The 20,056-nt window shown below is 37.5% G+C and overlaps 1 protein-coding gene and 1 pseudogene across 2 annotated transcripts; one reads left to right on the plus strand and one right to left on the minus strand.

Moving 5' to 3' along the window:
- Positions 1-1,574: 1,574 nt before the first annotated feature.
- On the plus strand, positions 1,575-3,409 carry LOC120131863 (annotated as a pseudogene).
- Positions 3,410-3,816: 407 nt separating this feature from the next.
- LOC120131744 lies at positions 3,817-19,975 on the minus strand. Of its 2 annotated transcripts, XM_039148669.1 has the most exons (12): positions 19,415-19,975; positions 17,523-17,747; positions 16,374-16,441; positions 14,873-14,941; positions 14,317-14,672; positions 14,111-14,179; positions 13,942-14,030; positions 11,335-13,368; positions 11,143-11,220; positions 10,935-11,046; positions 4,321-4,371; positions 3,817-4,234 (listed from the first exon to the last, which is right to left on the minus strand). In XM_039148669.1, the coding sequence occupies exons 2-12, from the start codon at positions 17,561-17,563 to the stop codon at positions 4,184-4,186; spliced, it is 3,018 nt and encodes a 1,005-aa protein (XP_039004600.1). In that variant the 5' UTR covers positions 17,564-17,747; positions 19,415-19,975; the 3' UTR covers positions 3,817-4,183. The 2 variants fall into 2 exon arrangements, with proteins under 2 accessions (XP_039004600.1, XP_039004601.1); XM_039148670.1 differs by lacking the exon at positions 19,415-19,975 and having other exon boundaries at positions 17,523-17,753.
- Positions 19,976-20,056: the final 81 nt, after the last annotated feature.

Raw genomic sequence — 20,056 nt, forward strand, 5'->3', positions numbered from 1 at the left:
CTCCCATTACTATAAGGGTAAAGAATAAGAATAGTGTCTGAACTTTTAAGGAATTTGTATTTTAGTCATCAAAGTTTTAGTAACTGCCGTTACCCACAACTTGGTAGAACCATCCCCATCGCCCATGATTTTATTATTATTTCATATAAAAGACTAGAAAAGACTAGAAAGGGTACTCACAAGCTTTTTAGCGCGCTTAGCGCGTCGTCTGATGGACCAGAACAGGAAGACGGCGATGGCACCGGAGAGCAAAACTCTGGTGGCCGTTTCGAGCGGAGAAGAAGAAGATAAAGATGAATAAGATGGTGGCAACTCAATAGGATCATTTCCTTCTTCAGCTTTTGATGTGGTGGTACTTAAGTGTCCTTGAGCTGCTAACAATGGCCGAAAATGGACACTGCAATAGGGGAAAAAGGGTTTTCGAAGAAGGAAAATTGGGGAAGAAGATGGTGGGTTATGGAAGAGAGTGAAAGGAGAAAGATACATTGAAGCATATGTAGGAGAAGAATGGTAAAGGGTGAATCTTTTCTTTTGGTGGAATTTATTTTTTCTTCTTCTTTTTTTGTTTATTTTCATACATAAAAATAATAAAAATAGATATATTGAGCTGCTAACAATGACCGAAAATGGACAATGCAATGGGGGGAAATGGGTTTTTGAAGAAGGAAAGTTGGGGAAGAAGATGGTGGGTTATGGAGGAGAGTGGAAGGAGAAGGGAGGAGAAAGAGAGATTGAAGCATTTGCAGGAGAAAAAGGGTAAAGGATGAATCTTTTCTTTTGTTGGATTTTTTTTCTTTTTTTTCCCATCAAAAATCTTTTATGAATCTGAATTATTTGAAGTGTGCAACGTATATGTTAGATATGATGTTGTTGTTTGGTCCGAACAGTTTAAGAAGAGGAAGAAGAATGGGAGAGTTAACGGGGGAGTTAGTTCCGCCTCAGCAAAAATTAACAGAGATAACGATAGGGGACTTACTGAAAATAATCTAAAACTTTGATGATTGTATTATAAATTTCAAAAATTAAATGACTAAAATATAAATATCCTAAAAATTCGAGAAATATTTATATACTTTACCCTTCCTATAATTGAGATCGAGTTGATCTATTATACCATCTAAATTCACTGAAAATGATAGTGCTAGCAAACTGAATTGATTGGATTACAGATAAGATGATGGTAAGGCCTTAGGTATATAGGTAGATAGCCTATATAACAAGTATTATATTCTATTCTCTTTGTCTAAGACAGACAGTTTTGAATACAGTTCTTTGGTATGGAAAAAACAAACATTGCTAATTTCTCTCTACTTTCCAACTGTAGAAGCTGTAGAATCTAATGAAACTATAATTCAGGTATGAGTTTCAAATAACTCAAAACGAGAAATATACAGCAAAATTTTGTTCCCGTGATTCATAGATAACAAAGTTCAGTTTATGAAATATTTAATCAAAATTGAATGAATACGGAATTTTAGTTCTCAAACACAAATTTAAATACCATTCCCTTCCAACACTAGATAGCTAAGAAATTAATCCGAATTAAGTTATAACATTTGCAATTGTAAGAGAATATGGCTTCAGAAAAGACTATAGAGAAAGGGACATTCATATTATTGGTACTAAAAGGAGGCTTCATCACCATGCCTTTCATTATTGGTACATTAATATTCAAATGCATATGCATATTATTGATTTTTCCTTTTATGATGGAACTTTTTTTTAACATTTGCATAAAATCTAAATTCATGGACTTGGGTGCTAATGGCTTTAAAGTAATGATTTCTTGCATGTTCGTACTACATCAAATGAGGCGCTTGAGAAAGTGCATAGCTATGCCTTTGTGCCAACAATGACGCCTTACTTTAAGAGTAACTATCATATGAGCATTGCCGGGGGCCAAAATCTTATCAACCTTTGGCAAGCTTCAGCAATTTTGCACCTATTTTGGGTGATTTCTTCGCTTATTCTAGTTTGGGTTGTTTCGCTACCATTGGCTTGGGTTCGATTGTCAGTTTCCTGGTAATTAGTTACCCCTTATGTTTTATACAATAGTTGTTAAATATAATGTTATGCTTAACTGACCTTACACTTGTTTCAGGGAGTTTCAATTTTATGGTAAACAACCGTTATACAACAGGCAAGACCTCCTCCTTGTAACCCTTTAACTCACGACTACAAATCCACCACAGCAAGCCACATTGCTACCCTGATCTCTGCCTTGTTTTTCAAGTCCATCGGAGCCGGCGGCTTTAAGCCTTGTTCCATGCCATTCGGTGCCGATCAATTGACCAACAAGAATGAAAGATCCTGGAGAGCTATTTCAGCTGCAGCATCCCTCGGTGGCTCCTTTGGTTTGACTCTTGTTGTTCATATTATACGAGTCTATGGATGGAATATCGGATATGGTACTTGTGCATTCCTAATGTTGTTGTCCACTCCGGCGTTTTACATTGCTGCACCCTTCTATATTGAGTAGAAAGGAGCACCAGCCTCTTTACGGTTTCGCATAAGTTCTTTGGGTTTCATATAAGAAAAGAAGCCTCCTTCCTATCTGACTAGAGTTTATGAATAAAGCTTGCATTATTGTAAACACTGAAGTGTAGATAGGCCCCAATGGATTGGACTTAAACTCGAGGAGAGTTTGCACGGTCCAGAAAGTCGAAGAGCTTAATGATCTTTAAAAAGTGATCCCAGTATGGTGTATGGGGATCGTAATCACAATCGCTTGAAACAAATACTCTTTCCCAGTGCTCCAAGCTAGTTACATGAACCAACACTATTCGGCCGCTTCCATTGACCGTCATTGTTTACATCACTTCTGTGCAATGGGTTGTTGTTTAAGAGCATGTGATAATCCCAATAGCATCAAAGATCAAGAGAAAACAGGTGTATATCAGTGTCAACACTAGGATGGGAGTCGGTTTAGTCCTCTGTAATAGCCATGGGACTCACAGCAGTTGTTGAGAACATCAGATTAAGCAAAGTATTCATCGTGGGGCATGCCAAGATGCCTAAAGCTCCGGTGAATATGTCAATGTTGAGGCTTCTCCCACAGTTTTATCGTGATGGGTATAGCTTTGGTGTTGAAACACTCGGACAATTTGGGTTTTATCATCGAGAGTTCCCAAAAACCATGTCAAGCATCGGTAACTCCTCATTCTTCCTGTCAATGGCGGTGGCAAATTTACTGAGCACTGCTCTGTTTAACATTGTAAACGAGACTACTTCGAGAAATGAGGAACCCAGTTGGGTGGCTGACAACCTTAGCAAGGCTCGTTTCGACTATTATTGTTTGCCTCTTGGAGGGTTTAGTCTTGTCAATGTGTTATATTACATCGTTTGCATAAGGTCCTAAGGATCTACCACAGAGGTTGCCGATGAGGGGTATATTTCAGAGGAGGAATGAACTTGAAAGAAACTAACTAGAATTGGAGATGAAGGAGCTTCAAAAGCTTGAAGGATCAAGAAAATTTAAGGGTTTTCTTGCATCTCAATTCATCTTCAATAATGTTATTGTAATCGTTTTCTTTTCCAGAATGATTACAAAATTTTTTGGTGAAAAATGTTGCAGGTTGAATCAGTGAATTGAATCCACACGACTCAGCACCTCATTTTCTTGTGTATGAGTAGCGAGGAACGATGGAAAAACAAAATTAAAGGACAGTTAAATTATAAATTGTTGAGTAAAAATCTTTAAAAACGATATACACAGCCAATTTAAACATTGCAAATTTACTTTTGAAGTTTAAAAACAAAAGTTAATCACTGTACTTTCAAAAGTCTAAGCAATAATTAAGAATCCTTTTCTTTTCTTTTTCAATAATTTGTACACACATCGAAAGAAATTGTTGGTGGCAAGCAAAAGATTAAACGAAGCTGTCAAAAAAATCTAGAACAAAATTGGTGGCCAAAAGCCAAAATTGTACACATTATACACACCCAATTTGGGTTCAACCTACACCTTCAATCCTTCAAGGACCATGGGCCCCATTCCAATCACCTTGAACGACCAACCATAATCATTTACAAGTGCTCCGTTCTTCAAGAGGCAAAGCAACACATCACTGTTTGTATGAATGTCTACCTGAAAGGTGATGGAGAAAGGTCTAAGCCGATTGCAGCTCAGGTATGAAAATAGAGGACACAATCTGTTACATGACAGGCTTCTAATAATTCAATATCAATCCGTTGACTGTGGCTCGGCATACTCTCTGAGCCTCTGCTTAAGGTTCTGGAATTAGGAAGAAACACTCGAGTTAACAATCATAAAGGAAAGAGAAGAAAGAAAAGAGATGAAATAAAAGCACTTGCAATGACCTTCAGTTCTTGATGAAGCACAACAAATATTTTCTTCAGTCTCTTATGTCTCTGCTAATCAAAACAGCACTTGATCAGAACATAAACCCTACTGAAAATATTTCAATTTTTAAAGTAAAATATGGACACCAGGGACATTTCGGAACAAATACAGATCTCCAACATCCTTGCATTTTTTTTATAGGAATGGAAGGCCTCGTTAAAACCCTCTTTTTGATTAATGAAGCTAAGAAGTAAGCTCCTTAATCAACGGAAGGAGGAAAAAAGTGCCTTAGAAATTTTATTAATAATAAAGAATTACATAAGATTTAACCACTTCATCACATTACATCACATAAAACTTAAGGATTTATTCCCAATAAACCTTCTCGCTAGACCAGAAATTCCACTGATAAAACCTTACATTCAACCTATCCATTTCTTTGCAAAGTTGTCTGCCTCCCCATTACACGCCCTAGGAATCCACCTCACTGAATGTACCTTACCAAAGAGAAGAGTCAAAATCTGATAAACAATAGGCGAGTAAAAATCAGGAGCCAAAGCCGGGGATTGAACCCATTCCACTGCCGACTTACAATCACTCTCAACAATCAACCTCCTAACAGATTCCCATCGTGATGACAAAAAAAATTTCAATGCCTCTTTTTATAGCCTTTAATTCAACTAATGGAGGAGTTCCTTGCCCTACCTTCTCTGAAAAAGTCAAAAGGGTGCAACAATCCCAATCTCTCAAAATACCTCCAATACCTCCACCCGAGCCATCAAGCCTAGCAGCTCCATCAACATTCATCTTTAGAAAATCAACTTGGGGGGGAATCCACCGAAAGACAGGACAATCTTTAGCTTTGGATAGAGAAAACCCATCTGCGAGGGAATGATTACCAATCAGCAGATCCTCCTGTATATAAACCATAGGAAACTTTGCTAAAAACCATTTTGAAAGCCTGAATCTAACAGTAAAGATCAAAGACAGACTGTCAAGAGTAGATCCTTCAAACACCATTGCATTCCTAGCTTTCCAAATTGACCAGAAGATAACTCCCGGAATAAACTTCCAAATCGTCGATTTCCCCCTCAACTCACCCCAGGAACCAAGCAGAGCAAGAGGGTCTTGAGGAAGAACTAACGAAAGATCCCAAAAACTAGCTATTTTATTCCATAATTCCCAAACAACATAGCAAGAGATAAATAAGTGCTGAACAATTTCCTCCTGATTCTTGCAAAAAGGACACTTAATATCTTCCCCTAATGATACACCTCTCTTAACCAACTCTGCCTTAACTGCCAGTTTCTGGTGAGCTAACTACCAAAGGAAAGCTTCCACTCTAGGTGGAGCAAAACCCATCCAGACTCCTTTAAGCCACAAATCACAACTCCCAACCACATTACCAAAAGAATTTCTGCAGGATTTAACCGAAAACATTCCATCTCCACTAGCAGACCAAAATAAGAAGTCTTTCACCAAGTCTGACAGTTTGAAATCCTTAAGTTTTGTCATCAAAGCCAACCACTGATCCAATTCCCAGTCACTCAGGTTCCTTCTAGTTTGTACATTCCACTCTCAACCACTCGATCCATAACTGCCAAACTCTACAGCCATCCCCCCTTTATTAATGGAAAGCACATATATTCTAGGAAAAATGATTTTTAAAGGAACCTCATTCCAAAAGGAAATTGATTTCCCATTTCCTACTTGCAACTTCGCATTTGATCTAAGATATTCCCCTACCGAATCATTTTTTGTGAAATTATTTGCAATGCCTCTCAAGATCCAAGAAGATTGAGTGGAAGTAACCTTTCCAATAGACATGGTATTACAACTAACCCTTTGCTTGCTACACAACACAGATTTCCAAAGAGAATTTTTATAATTGAAAAATTTCCACACCCACTTACCTAATAAAGCCCGATTAGTGAGATTCAAATCTAGGACAGCAAGTCCACCACAATTCAAAGGCCTGCAGACCATATTCAAATTCACCCAATGAATCCTCCGCTTATCCTCCTTATCACCCCAAAAAAAGTTAGCCAATAAAGAATTTAGCTTCTTGCCAATTTTGCAAGGCATTTTAAAAAGAGAAAAAGAAAATGGGTAGAGATGTTAGCACCGATTTCAAAAGTACTGTCCTACCAGCCAATGACAAATAAGAAGCTTTCCACCCAGCAAGTTTGGCACTAAAATTCTTGAAGACAGGATCCCATAGAGCCTCTGAGTTTTTCTTAGCTCCCAGTGGAAGACCCAAGTATTCTGTCGGTAAAGAACCAACCGAACAACCTACTTGTTCTGCCCAATCTGATAAAATTTGATCTTCCAAATTGATTCCAAACAGCTTACTCTTCACTAAATTAAGATGCAAACCTGCCATAATGCTAAAAATCCTCAACACCCTTTTAACATTCTTGATCTGATTAATAGAGGCTTGGCAAAAGATGATTAGGTCATCAGCGAACTGTAGATGAGACAACCTAGTAGAATTTTCAGAATTCCCAATAACAAAACCATGAAATAAACCCCTTTCAACTGCTTTAGACAACATCAAGTGTAGCATCTCGCATACAATGTTAAACAGTAAAGGAGATAGACTGCAGCCTTGTCTTAGACCTTTGTCCATAGGAAACTCCTCAGAAGGAGACCCATTGACAAGTATCGAAATTGAGGCTGTAAACAGACATTGAGTAATCCACAAGGACCATCTATATCCAAAACCCATCTCTGACATTGCTCTAAATAAAATAGGCCATTCCACAGAGTCGTATGCTCTACGAAAGTCAACTTTTAGAACAACCCCTTGCAACCCCTGTTTTCTCCAATAATCAATTCCTTCGTTCGCAATGAAGGAGCAATCCAATAACTGTCTCCCCGAAATAAAAGCAAATTGGGATTGACTAATGATATCCCCAACACCCTTTTAGCATTCTTGATCTGATTAATAGAGGCTTGGCAAAAGATGATTAAGTCATCAGCGAACTGTAGATGAGACAACCTAGTAGAATTTTTCAGAATTCCCAATAACAAAACCATGAAATAAACCCCTTTCAACTACTTTAGACAACATCAAGTGTAGCATCTCGCCTACAATGTTAAACAGTAAAGGAGAAGACTGCAGCCTTGTCTTAGACCTTTGTGCATAGGAAACTCCTCAGAAGGAGACCCATTGACAAGTATCGAAATTGAGGCTGTAAACAGACATTGAGTAATCCACGAGGACCATCTATATCCAAAAATCATCTCTGACATTGCTCTAAATAAAATAGGCCATTCCACAAAGTCGTATGCTCTACGAAAGTCAACTTTTAGAACAACCCCTTACAACCCCTGTTTTCTCCAATAATCAATTCCTTCGTTCGCAATGAAGGAGCAATCCAATAACTGTCTCCCCGGAATAAAAGCAAATTGGGATTGACTGATGATATCCCCAACACCCTTTTAACATTCTTGATCTGATTAATAGAGGCTTGGCAAAAGATGATTAGGTCATCAGCGAACTGTAGACGAGACAACCTAGTAGAATTTTCAGAATTCCCAATAACAAAACCATGAAATAAACCCCTTTCAAATGCTTTAGACAACATCAAGTGTAGCATCTCGCCTACAATGTTAAACAGTAAAGGAGTTAGACTGCAGCCTTGTCTTAGACCTTTGTGCATAGGAAACTCCTCAGAAGGAGACCCATTAACAAGTATCGAAATTGAGGCTGTAAACAGACATTGAGTAATCCACGAGGACCATCTATATCCCAAACCCATCTCTGACATTGCTCTAAATAAAATAGGCCATTCCACAGAGTCGTATGCTCTACGAAAGTCAACTTTTAGAACAACCCCTTACAACCCATGTTTTCTCAAATAATCAATTCCTTCGTTCGCAATGAAGGAGCAATCCAATAACTGTCTCCCCGGAATAAAAGCAAATTGGGATTGACTGATGATATCCCCAACACAACAACTCAACCTCTTAGATAACACTTTTGATAGAATCTTGTATAAGCTACTTACAAGGCTGATTGGTCTGAAATCCTCCACACTTTCCAGATTAATCTTCTTCGGTATAAGCGTAATAAACACATGATTAACCCAATGTTCCCATTTTCTACCAAAGAAAAAATCCTGGAAAAACTTCATTACATGGTCCTTTAAACTAGGCCAACATTTCTTGAAAAAACCCATGGTGAAGCCATCCGGGCCTGGTGCTTTAGAACTATCCGATGAAGCTATCGCTTGCCATATTTCTTGTTCTGAAAACTGCTCCTCAAGATTTGAGGATTGAACCCCTGATAACTTAGCAAAATTCATAGATAAGTCCTCGACTTCCAATGTTGTCTTAAAACTATAGGATTCCTTAAAATAATCCGCAATATGCATCTTAATTAATTGCGGATCTGAGACTTCTGAACCGTTAATCTTCAAGCTAGAAATCTCGTTTCTTCTACTTCTGTTTAGTGCAGAAAGATGAAAAAATCGTGTATTTCTGTCCCCATCTTTCATCCATCTCACCCTTGATTTCTGAAACCATATGCTTTCTTCAATCCTATAAAGCTTCCAAAGATTCGATCTGAACTGCAGCAACTGCTCCCAGTCCTGTTGAGAAAGATCATCAGCTTGAGCCTTGAATTCAAGATCATTAATCTTCAATTCCAGATCTGCAATAGACCCAGAAATCCCATTGAACTTTCTGCCCGACCAGCTTCTGATCGATCTTTTTGTTCCTTGCAGAAAACTGAATATACCCCTTCTCTTTCTACTCCCCCTCAAATTACCCAAGGACGATTTAACCAATTCCTCAAAACCTTCTTCCTCTAAAAGATAATTGAAAAATCTGAATGGTTTGGGCCCCCAGTCTACAGTTTTTTCCTCCAACGAAACGGGATTGTGGTCAGATAGAGACCTGGGTAATAGGCTTTGCACAACATTAGGAAAACTAATCAGAAAATTCCCAGAAATTAAAAACCTATCCAATCTGACCCAAGTAGAGGCTTCTCTATTATTACACCAGGTAAACCTTCCCCCGACTATAGGTAGATCGATTAAGTTTGTTTGACTCAGGAAATTTCTAAGTATATCTATATAGAACCAGTTCTGAGACTTTCCCAACTTCTCTGCCGGATCAAGGTACACATTAAAATCACCCCCAATGCAAACTGATACGGTTTGAGCAGCTACAAAATTCAGCAGCTCCCTGAAGAGATCCTCCTTTTCAGAGTCAATACAAGGACCATAAACATTAATAATCACACATTCATCATTTGAATTCTTAAATTTTCCAAATATGGCTATAAATCTTCCACTTAAATGTTTGTTTGTAACTTCAAAATCCTTCTCATTCCACAACACCATTAATCCACCTGCAGACCCCACTGCTGGAACGAAAATCCAACCATTAAGAAGACTACCACCTATCTTTCTCCTAAGAGCCTGAGAACAATTTTCTAGCTTTGTTTCTTGAATTAGTAGAATGCCTGGTTTATACTGCTTGACCATATTAGCTATGGCTCTTGATTTTTCCTTTTTATGAATACCCCTAATGTTCCATGAAATAATCTTAATCTGTACCATGAAGACAAGTATGAAACCAAAACCTTAAAGCAAAGCTTCCAAAAGATCCCTATTCCCCCGGATCCACCCCTTCCCTACATTCAGCCAATCCCTCTTCCAGATTAATTATTTTTCCAGGAAGGCCTTCTTCCCCTCTTTGAATGAGATACCCAGCATTTTACTAACTTCCCATGTAGCTAGAGCCTCTTCCAAAAATAGTGAGAATTTTGAAGAATACACAGTAGGGAGACTAGCCACATCCAGTGCTTCCCTAATCAAAAGCCTTCTCGTTCTTCTATTGTCATTCCTTGCCACTGATCCAGATTTATTACTTGTTACAACTCCTTCAATACCCCGAGAATGCTGTGACTGGTCTACTTCCGAATTGTGACTAGAACCACCTTCATCCTGATTCCCATTTGGTCTTCTCTCCGAGGTATTAGGAATAGGTAGATTACTCATAATAGGATTGATTCTAGTCCTGTTGTGGTCATTCGACTCCGTAAGTTGCAATGTCCCATTTTCTCTGCTCGGATTAAACCACACCTTTCTTTCTCTAGATCTTCTATACACTCTAGAAATGGAACCTCTATTCCACCTTCCTATATACAAACTTCTAGACAAGTGATTGAAAGGACTCCTTGCATTTTCTAAATAAAAGAAAGCACTGTGATTCTTACAAGACACAAAGCACCAGTTACTGTAATGAGACCTACCACAATAGTTTATTATTACCAAATTATCATCACGTGCAAACCTCTAAACAGATCACATTGTGAAGTAATTTTGCAGCTAGCAAATGATCTTATCCCTCTATCTGTTCTTTTCAACTCTAAACACCTCCTTAAAATAAGAAAAGACTGTTTCCTGCTTTTTACTAATTAAATGGCAAAAGGAGATTAGAGTCATATTGCAGGACCTTAATTTTACATCCGCATCAGTAAGTAACTTGATAATAATCTGAAGTTCAATATATCAGGCAGTAGTGAAACAAAATCTTTCAAGAGGATTCCACGTCTTAAAACATACCATCATCAATAGCAAAAAAGATATACCATAGAACATAGAGAGAAAATATCTACCATTCCACATTGGTGATAAGACTCCATCAATTGGTCCAAGGTCTTGTAATATTTCTCGTTGTCCCTACATTTCGAATATTCGAGGTCCTTACCCAGCTTTTCAAATTCATTCCTATATTAAGAGGTTAGTTCAACGAACAAGTCAACACAGTAAAAAGTCCACCAAACATCATAAATGAATGAAAAAACTGTGAAGTTTGAACAATACCTGTAGGTTTGTAGGACCCTGTCCAAGTCCTTATAAGATTCATATTTTTCACAAAATTCATTCACATACTCTTCATCCCTAGCATAAAAATAGTTTGAATTAGATGGCACAGTCCTCTTAATATTCAACACAAGTACACAACCACCACATTCTAAATTTAACAGATACATCTACTCAACCAAAACTACTTACTGAGATGAATCCTTAACCGGTCCTTTGTGCTCTGGCTCATCTTTTTCATACTTAAAATAAAGTAAATAGTCTTCATCTGAACAACCTCTTTTCTTTAGACCATTTACATTACCCTCTTTCAGAACCACATCCTTTCGCGTATCAGTCGTATCCAGTATTTTATTTGTTGCTGATATTTTACTTTCCTTCATGAGCTGGGACGCTGGTACTCGTTTAGATTCCTTCTGTTGCGGGGCACTAGCTGGTGCTTTCTTATGGCTTTCACCGTAATCCTCCAGGCCAACTCCCAGTTTTGCATCAGTGTCTGTTTTCTTGGTTTTACCAGTATCAGCCAATCTGTTAAACTGGGACCCAACTTCAACAAGATGTTCTGGTGTTCTTTTAAGCCCACTTAGATTAGGCGAAGATGATTTCCCTGAATCCCAATTTGCCTTCCCAAAAGGTTTTCCCATGCTTAGATCGGGATTAGAGTTCTCTGAGGTGCTTGGTCTACCACCTGACTGTTTAACAGAAGCTTTACTTTCAATTTGCTTCTGTGTAGGAGTTTCCTCAATCAGCGGCTCACGAATCTCACCCAACTCCAATTGCGAAAGCTCTCGTTGGAGAACGTTGCTTTTACCATTAGCTAGATATTTATCTTCACTAACCCTGCTGTTATCCTTCGGAGAAGAATTAATATATGAGCCAGAAATTTGTCCAGAGTTCTTGGACTTTCCAACAGTTTCACCATGTTTTCTGTGCTGGAAATCAGAAGGCCCGGCATCTTTACCTCGAGCACCACCTTTAGGATTTGTCAGTGAACTTTTTTCATTCACTAAACCATCCTCAATTTGGGTGTCCCTAGAAGGGTCATCTTTTTGAATGACATAACCTCCATGCACATTTTTCTCAGTGAACTTACTAGCAGGTCCTGAACTCTCAGTATGTTTCAAAGGCCTTTCAGCTGTATTAACAGCTTTAGTCCGAACACCTGGATAAGATGACTTACGACCTGATTGATGAAAATCTGTACTATATTTCCTGGGAAACACCTGATTGTATCCCTTTTGAGAGTCGGCATATTCCATGTAACCTTTATTTGAGCTTTGGTAAGGCTCATCTATGGGTCTACTACTGCTAAAGAACTCTGCATCTCTACTCCCTGAAACAGGTTGCTGAGACATGCTTTCAGACTTCAATCTTTTAGAACGCTCAGACTTCTCATAAATGTGCTTCGAATCAGATCCCCTTTTACATTTACCTTTGCTCTTCACCGAGTAATCAGATTGTTCATTTCTGATGCTATCCGTAACCATGTTTTCTGTATCATCAAACAAATTCCCTATGAAGTTTTGGGGCTCCTGGAATTCATCATGATCAGATGACGAGGGTTTTGTCCCTTCCTCATGTTTATCACATTCTTTGTTTGTGTTGGTAGCCCTTCCAGTTTCCTGTTCATCTTCAGGCAAGTCTTGTTCAATGTCAACAGCATCCGATCCATTGTCTTCAATATTAATTGCATCAGATCCATCATCTTGATTTTCATCCATTCCGTTCTGCAGGGACCTGTCAAGTTCTGCCTGACATTGTACAGGTGAAGACAAAAGTCCTGGTTCACATGTTGGTATATCCTGCTTAGTCTCTTTCTCATCGTCGCTTGTCATTATATCTACATCCTCATCAGACCCTTGCTTGCTGTTGGAAGAAGCATCACTTTCACTACTACCGCTCCCACTTGCTGCCGGGCTTGCACTCCTGCTGTGGCTTCCACTGTCACTGCTGTCACTGTCACTATCACTGCCACTGTCAGTAGCACTATTTGCTGGCCCCTCACTATTTTCAGAAACATTTCTCTCACCACCCAAATCAGGTGAATGTTGTTGGATGTCAATTTGTTCCAATGCATTCGATTCTTCGGTAAGTTTTGGGTATAAATGGGTCTGTTTCTCCATTTCATCATGACTAACTTTCTCCACTGATAATGATGCTGGACCTGATGTCTGATCTTGGTTTTCTTCAGGAGCTGTAGTCTCGTTAGGATTATATTCAGGCGAACTGCAAAATAGAGACAAACAAGATGAAGGCTGCGTATAATTAGAAAATAAATTAAAGAATGACCAGGGTTTTACATAATATGTAGATAAGCTTTTATATAAGAAACTAAAAACAAAGAATGACCAGGGATTTTGATAATTAGAAGAGACACCAAGCAATTTTTGATGTACTCATCTTTACTTATAATTATGCAATATGATCATTAAGTAGAAACTAAAAAGAAATTTTAGTTTCAAATTATCAAGCAAAAGATTTATGGAATGATATTCCAAAAATTGTTTATGGCATGATGAGATCCTCAAAAAGGAAAATAAATTGGTTAATATTGGATATTATGAAAACATGCGATTCTCCAAGTCACCTAAATGATAACTTCTCTTAATGGTCATACCTTCCTAGTAGATTACATCTATCTATATATAGAGAGTAACTTTCCTATTGAAATCTTGCGCTGAGTCATATGATGAGAACATCAAATCATGAAATATAGAGATGAAAAAAATGACAAGAATTCAATTCAATTCAATTACAACTGTTCAAATGAACCCCGCTGGAAATGAAAATGACGGGTACCTTCCACTTTCAAGCAATGCTTTCTTCAAGCTTTCCAACCCCACTCCTGGTTTCAAGAAATATCTTCCTGGAGCATGGAAAGTTGCAATCTAATGCACAAAATTAAAGGGAGACTTAAGCTTACATGTCATTTTTAAAAAATACTTTGCATCAAGGATCCATCACTTACTTTTTTTAAAATGGGTTCAATCTTTAGTGCAGAGTTTGGAATTGTATGACCAACAGCTTTCTCCAAGGCCTGTCACCATTTCAGAGAGACAGAGAGGCTAAGAGATAAAATGACCCAAAAATAAAGTAACAGCCAACCCAACCGCATGCCATAATAGCAAAAGAAGGGCAGTTAATTTAAAACATTTAGTCAACCCTAGCTCTTGCCTTTAAGCTCATCCCCTTGGGGTTTTCCTTCAGTAGACTGATAAGAAGACTCTGCAATTCTGTTGGCTTAGGTCCTCCCTTGCGCTCTTGCATTTCACGTACTACACTAGTAGCCCTGGTTAGTATTTCTTTCTCAGAGCTGGAAGAAATATTTTCTTTGCTTTTCACCTGGGGAGGAATAACATCCTCACTGCTTGCAAGAATCTTGGTAGCACTTCCAATTGCAACTGGAGATGCTGCAGCACCAGAGCGCTCAGGTGGAGATGGTAAAGGTGAAGATGAATGTCTTCCCTTTGCAGCAGCGGCCGAAATTAAACCAGGTTTGTAGCCAGATTTTGAAGGGCTTCCAACTGCAGCTGGTGCATACATACATTGCCATAACACTTGTAAACAAATGTAAACAGAAGAAAAAGAATGTCAAACTGCAACTAATCAAAGTATAATCTCAATACCTCCCACATATTATTAATTTTTGGAGAGACTATGCAAAAGAAACAAAAAATAGAAAAAGGTAATTTTCATATTTAATTATTTAAATGAAATCCAAATTATTTACCTCGAGGTGTCTCAACTCTACCCTTCTTAGAAGAAATCTCCTTTTTAAAATGGGACTTCCATGGACTAGCTGCAAACACGAGATGAAAGACAAAGAACATTCATGCTTTAATAATTGACATCTTTTAACCTTAAATGTTCTCCGCCAACAATTACTTTTAGAAAAAAAATTTATGGAAATTTTGATCTATTATCTATTAGTAGGTATTGTGCAAGCAAGTCCTGTTTCACTAAAGTGAGTGAGGCCCAAGGGCTAAAATTACACGTAAGAGTAATCTTCTTTACTTAAGGATTTCATGATTGAAAAGGCAACATTAAGATATCATCTTGATAAAACGGGCATCATAAGAGTAAGACCACAAAAAGAAACTGGTAAAAGTATATTTTGGTTCCTGAATTTGGTAATTGAACTTTTTTCTGCTCCAATTAGGTACTTGGATTCTGTTATACAAGTTACCCAAAATATAGCATCATTAAAATTTTTAAGGGTTAAGGTTCAAACTGGCACCTAAACTTGGCTTCTTGGATCAAAACCACAAAACCAAGTTCATGTACCAAATGGTTTTATTAAACTTAATGTGGATGCTGCTACTACTAGTGATTGGAAGAGGAGTGGTTTAGGTGGTGTTCTTAAAGACGTATCTGGTTTGATCCTAGCATCTTTCAAAGAGCCTGCTGGTCCAGGGCCTCCTACATTGATGGAATTGAAAGCTATCCTAAAGGGTCTGGTTTTCTTTGAATCTATTCGACAGAGATATAAGGAACGTTTGATTATCGAGAGTGATAGTAGGGTGGCTGTTGACTGGGTTAAGGACGCTGTTCTTTGTCCTACTGTTTATGTTCATATTGTTAAAGATATTATTCAAAAACTCAGAGATTGTGAAGGCGTTATTAGATGGGTTAATAGGACTGCCAACCTAGAGGCAGATGTCCTAGCTAAGGCTGACATTGGTTAATCCTCATGTTATTTTCAAAGGATGTTCCTTTTGGTTTTTTTATCTCCTTAAGGGAGTTAGGTGTTGTATTCCTATGTTGATATTGTTGTTAATGAAATCCTAGGGCACTCTTTTCCTCCTTCCGCTGATTAAGGAACTATTTTTCAAGTTCCTTATCATGAAGGGGGTTTTTAATAAGGCCTAATATTCTTATCAAAAAATGTACCAAATTGAACCTTAACCCTTAAAAATTTTAATGGAGAATTTGGGATAACTTGTATAACACAATCCAAGTTCAAATACCTAATTGGACAAAATCAGGTGCCAAATTGAACTTTGAAGCCAAGTTCATGTACCAAAATGTATATTTACCCCAAAGAAAATCATGTGAATATATATACATTATAAGATATGAAAGGGAAGAGATCTGAAATAGACCCAAGTCCAGGCATACCATTATTGTGATGCTTATTACATTGCTGGATGTTAGAAAAGACAAAAATAGACAGTGTATGGAGGAAGAGAGGGGGATGGGGTGCAAACACAATATCACGAAGAAAAACTTACCCTCAGCAGCAACTAATTGCTTGATTTGATTCTTCATAGATGGGTTTCCAGGGTCTAATATAATGGCTCTATATCAACACCAAAAAGGAAAAGATGAAAACAATAAAATTAGCCCTATTAGAAAAGTGGTAGCATCATAAAATCTTAACAGCAAAATCAATAAAAGAACCACACAAAAGATAAATTCGAAAGGCCATCATTTCTTCATTTCATGAAACATAATTGAAAAGAATCCAAATTTCTACTACAAACTAGGAAATGGCAAAATTCAATATAACAAAGAACTTCTTATTAGAAGGGTTTCTAATGTTGTTTGACTTTTCTCTGTAATATGGAGCGATATGCACATCTTTCTGACTGTTCTTTTTCAGCTAGTGTCCATTCTGAATCTTAAAGAAGTACCTAAACATCAGAAATATAGTAAAAGAAAGAAATGTGTAACTTTGGCAATTCTGATTTCAAAGTAAGCAACGTGAGAAGAATTATATATGCAACTATTATGAAAATAACCTGGTATGACAGAAACAATAGTTTACAACGTGATTTCAGAGATTCAATGGCTGTTTGTACCAAACTTAATGATATAGATTTGAAACTGATATTTGGATAAAGGTTTATTATTTGTATAAGTGAAACATGGAAGGCCAGCTTCAATGTGAGAAACATCGAACGTAATGGAAGGTCTCAAAGATTAAGAGGATAGAGGAGTTCTGAAGAATTCTCAAGATAATGCGGTGCCTGCTTCTCCGGGAATTGGCTTAACTACATCACTTCACTGCATTCATTATAAAACATAAAAGAAGGGCCCCGTGGATTAAATTTATGCATACCAATAACCTCATTATTGTTTCTTCAGTAGATTATTAAATTTCAGCCAAATTTCATTAATAAAAATGGGATGCAGAGAAATTAATGTGCAGAATCATCTACCACTATCATATCAAGAGGTGTCATTTTATATTGGGTAATACTAACATCATGTTATATGCTAAGAGAACATCTGCTTTTATAACCAATCATGCTGGAATAAGTATCTGGATCTGAATCATCTTAAGTGTACATAAACAAACAAGTAAATTAGAGAATCGGGAAACAAATATGCATGCTTAGGCAGACAATGAATATGAGAAAGCCATCCGAATAACATACTTGCCTGATTTATGCATGCGTTCAGCTTCCTCTGACCGCATCTTAACTTGATTTGTGGTTGATTCATCCAAGACACGTTGAACATTCAATTTGCGCCATGCACCCCCAGATTCAACAAGCAAATCATTTCATCTTCTCCCATTTGACGTTCTTCGTATATCACACAGATCACCTAAGTTCTCGTGACCACGTAAACCTAAACTTCTTACCGCCAACATCAATGACCTACCATCAATTAAACCCACATATTTTAATAATTAGGAGGCCATACAAAAATGTATTTTAACGAAAAAAGAGCTGAGCACCGAAAAGAAACTTGTAACTTCTCTCCCCAAAAATGTCAACAAATAATGGGAATAATCATTAATTCAGAATAAGAATAGAACATCAAATCAAGATTTTAGTGTAGCAACATCTCAGGGGGGAAAGAACAAAACTTTCAGGCACTTAACCAGTTTTCTGTAGTCCAAGTCATTAACTATCATACCAAGGATAGAACATCAAATCAATATTACTAGCATAACATCTCAAAGAAAATTAACAAAATTCTGAGGCTTTAACCAATTTTCTATAGTCCAATTAATTAACCATCTATCATCCCATAAAGGTCATTAATCAATCATGAGAATTTTCCGCATAATTTTAAAAGCACCCAAAACAAGTAGAAACCACTGATGCAGTCCATAAAAATAGAGTGGCAAAGGTACTGCAGAAAACATAATGCATCAAAATCAAATTTAATCCATCCCGCACTAAACCCTTGTACCAATGATATGCAGGATTTATTTACCATCAAACTGACCATATAAATAATACAACCTTCTTTATATACACAAGAAACACCAAAATTGGCAGATAGAGATAGTCCCATCATTTTAAACAAGTTGGCCAGGTTAGCTTGCTTTTTCTGCAAATGCATATTTTTAGAGGTTTTGGTCCATGAACAATTCTGCATTGAACTTCCATGTTTTATAACTGCTCCTATCTAAAGTGAACCCTATTACATCTTGTGGAAAAATACTTGAAAATCAATATCGTATTCCAAGTAAGAACCACCAATTTCGAAAATAAAAGCTAAATAGACATACACTAAAAGTTAACCAACAATGAAAGTATATTGAGATTGAATATATACACATTTAAAGAAAAAATATCATGGCACACTGGACTCAAGACATTGTAGGGATTACGCAAACGAAATAGATCCAACTCCCCATTAGCCTACCAGAAGTCCAGAATCAAGAGAGAAAAAATACTACATACTCAGTGATAAAAGAACAAGCAAACTCAGCAGAATCATGCAATCTACCTAAAAATATTCCAACAAACCACCAAAATGAATCTAAATAAAATAACAGAATGTGACTTACAATCACCATAACAGAACTCGCAACTTAACCCATTAAGTCGCCCAATTTGAAGCCAAAAAAGGTTGAAAACCCTATCAAGCAACTAAAATTTCCATAAACAGTAGGAAACCAATTAAAAGTATGACCACACAAAGTTGACATAGTTACACCCAAAGCAAAATTCAGAGGACCAAAAGATAGCTAGTAAAAGATAACCCTAAAATAAAAATAAAAACATAAACTGAAAATCCAAAATATTAAAATGAACATTGTAAACATTTCAAAAATAAGAATATTTAGGATAAACTGAGTCAAATTTTGATTTTTATCCCCCTAAATCATCGAAATTAAAAGTACAGTCTAAGAAAATAAAAATTAGGCTTAACCCAAATGAACTTTAATCGAACAGCATAAGTATCCCACTAGTTTTCATCTCTAAAAAAATTCCAACTCCGAGGAAAAAACACAATTCGAAATAAATAGCAATAATTTTTTTTAAAAGAGAATGTGCAAGCACAACTTAATTCTTGTTTAGGAACTCACATTCCCAGTAGGATGAGTCGTAATTGAATCAAATTTAATACTGGCCGTCTCTCCTTGAGCCTCGAGCCTCCTGATCTCCTCCAGCAAATCTGGCGCCAACCTTATAATCATCGCGAAAGCTAACGGATTGTTCCCAGAAACAAGCGAAAAGCTCTCTTCGACAGACGGTGTGGGTCCTGAACCGCCCCCATTACCGGGGCGGTTACGAGGGGCGGAGCCAAGGGGAAGCCTGCCTGATTGGGTGGCAGAAGAAGAGCGGTGTCGCGGCGGAGGAAATGAAGAGCGATTCCGAGGGCCTCCGCTCCCACGTCCGTCGCCCCCACCGCGGCCGAGCTTCGAGGGACCTCCGTACATTATTTTTGAGGGAGGGCTTTACTAGATTTGTTGTGTTCAAGTTATTGTGACATGAAAATTTTGTGTGCATACGTAAATTTTCAAGTATGTTTGTACGAATATAAATAGAAAGAATGGCGGTGCGTGGCCGTTTCTAGCGGCGGAAGGGAAAGAACGATGAAGAGGAATACAGTAGCCGAAAATAGTACTGCGACTGCGAGAGACGACCTTATGTATTCTACTTTTGTTCCAATTTTGTGCGCGTCCTTTTCCTTTTAACTGCGACTGTCTCTAATGGAAAATTACACG

This window comes from Hibiscus syriacus, unplaced genomic scaffold, assembly GCF_006381635.1.
Source record: "Hibiscus syriacus cultivar Baekdansim isolate YM2019G1 unplaced genomic scaffold, ASM638163v2 tig00110556_pilon, whole genome shotgun sequence".
Taxonomy (NCBI): domain Eukaryota; kingdom Viridiplantae; phylum Streptophyta; class Magnoliopsida; order Malvales; family Malvaceae; genus Hibiscus; species Hibiscus syriacus.

Bases quoted from the DNA above. Each gene is read 5' to 3' on its own strand.
- LOC120131744 (XM_039148669.1), bottom strand. From the start codon at position 17,563: ATGCGGTCAGAGGAAGCTGAACGCATGCATAAATCAGGCAA. The intron at 14,673-14,872 runs GTAAATAATTTG...TGTATGCACCAG, and splicing joins TAGAGTTGAGACACCTCGAG to CTGCAGTTGGAAGCCCTTCA. The intron at 4,372-10,934 runs GTAGATATTTTC...TTTGATTAGCAG, and splicing joins CTTATCACCAATGTGGAATG to AGACATAAGAGACTGAAGAA.